The 850-nt window shown below is 34.4% G+C and overlaps 1 protein-coding gene across 1 annotated transcript in view; it reads left to right on the top strand.

Annotated features, from left to right (window-relative positions):
* Positions 1 to 451: 451 nt before the first annotated feature.
* The window catches only part of LOC107577057 (glycine receptor subunit alpha-3-like), a 10,558-nt gene continuing 10,159 nt past the window's right edge, over positions 452 to 850 (top strand). Inside the window, exon 1 of the mRNA XM_016263174.1 lies at positions 452 to 510. Coding sequence (XP_016118660.1) covers positions 481 to 510 — 30 coding nt within the window. The 5' untranslated portion in view covers positions 452 to 480. The remainder of the gene's footprint in view (positions 511 to 850) is intronic.

The following is an 850-nucleotide window of genomic DNA, read 5'->3' as shown; positions in this document are numbered from 1 at the left end:
TTCCCCTCGCACTATGGAGCTGGAATATTATTGGCATCATGATATGAAGCTTAGCCAGTTGAATATTCTGACAATTTTCAGAGAAAAAAAAGATGCAAAGTGCATTATGTTCAAAGGACATTGTAAAATGCATGGGCAAGCAGTTCAGTCACAGCCACAATATTAGTTGCTGCAAAGATGAAAACACTTGATTTCAGAATAATACACATTTGTTTTTATACAATTTCATTTCTTTTACATGCCTGTACTATTATTTATGAATGCCACTTATTGTTTAATTTTTTATTTTTTTTTTACGTTGCATGATATCGTGCATGTGGAGAGCCTTTATATTTTATTAGTTTGCATGCTTTGTGTTTCCTTCTCTCTTCGATCCCCCTGCTGTGCTGAAAGACTTTCGATCAAACATTTGATGAGGAGCTTACCGAGTCATTGCGTCGTATCAATGGCCTACGCAGTGCCGAGACAGTTTACGGATCAATGGGCCAACTCAACGAATTCAATGACAGGGTAATGAGAGAGCACAGCACTTCATCTCTGTCCATGCCTTTGACTGATGAGTTCATTATACAGTCACTCCCCTTCCCTATCATGTGTCATTCAAGTCCAGCTCTCATGAAACAGTATGTCACGTTATTTTACCATTCAGATAAGTAGTGATCATAATGTCAAGATTAAAATAGCAATTTGAGTATTTTATATATCATATGATTATGGATAATAGTTGTTTCCATTTTTAGAACCTTACATTACAGTAAGCTTTAAATTTTTTTTTGACATTAATTATAATGAAAATTATTTTGTGTAGGTTAATGTCTACATACCATATGCTAATAAATTTAGGTGTATA

The sequence above is a fragment of the Sinocyclocheilus grahami genome, unplaced genomic scaffold (assembly GCF_001515645.1).
Source record: "Sinocyclocheilus grahami isolate Dianchi unplaced genomic scaffold, SAMN03320097.WGS_v1.1 scaffold4999.1, whole genome shotgun sequence".
Taxonomy (NCBI): Eukaryota; Metazoa; Chordata; class Actinopteri; order Cypriniformes; family Cyprinidae; genus Sinocyclocheilus; species Sinocyclocheilus grahami.
Note: the sequence above shows the minus strand (reverse complement) of the source record. Positions and strands in the feature narration are given on the sequence as shown.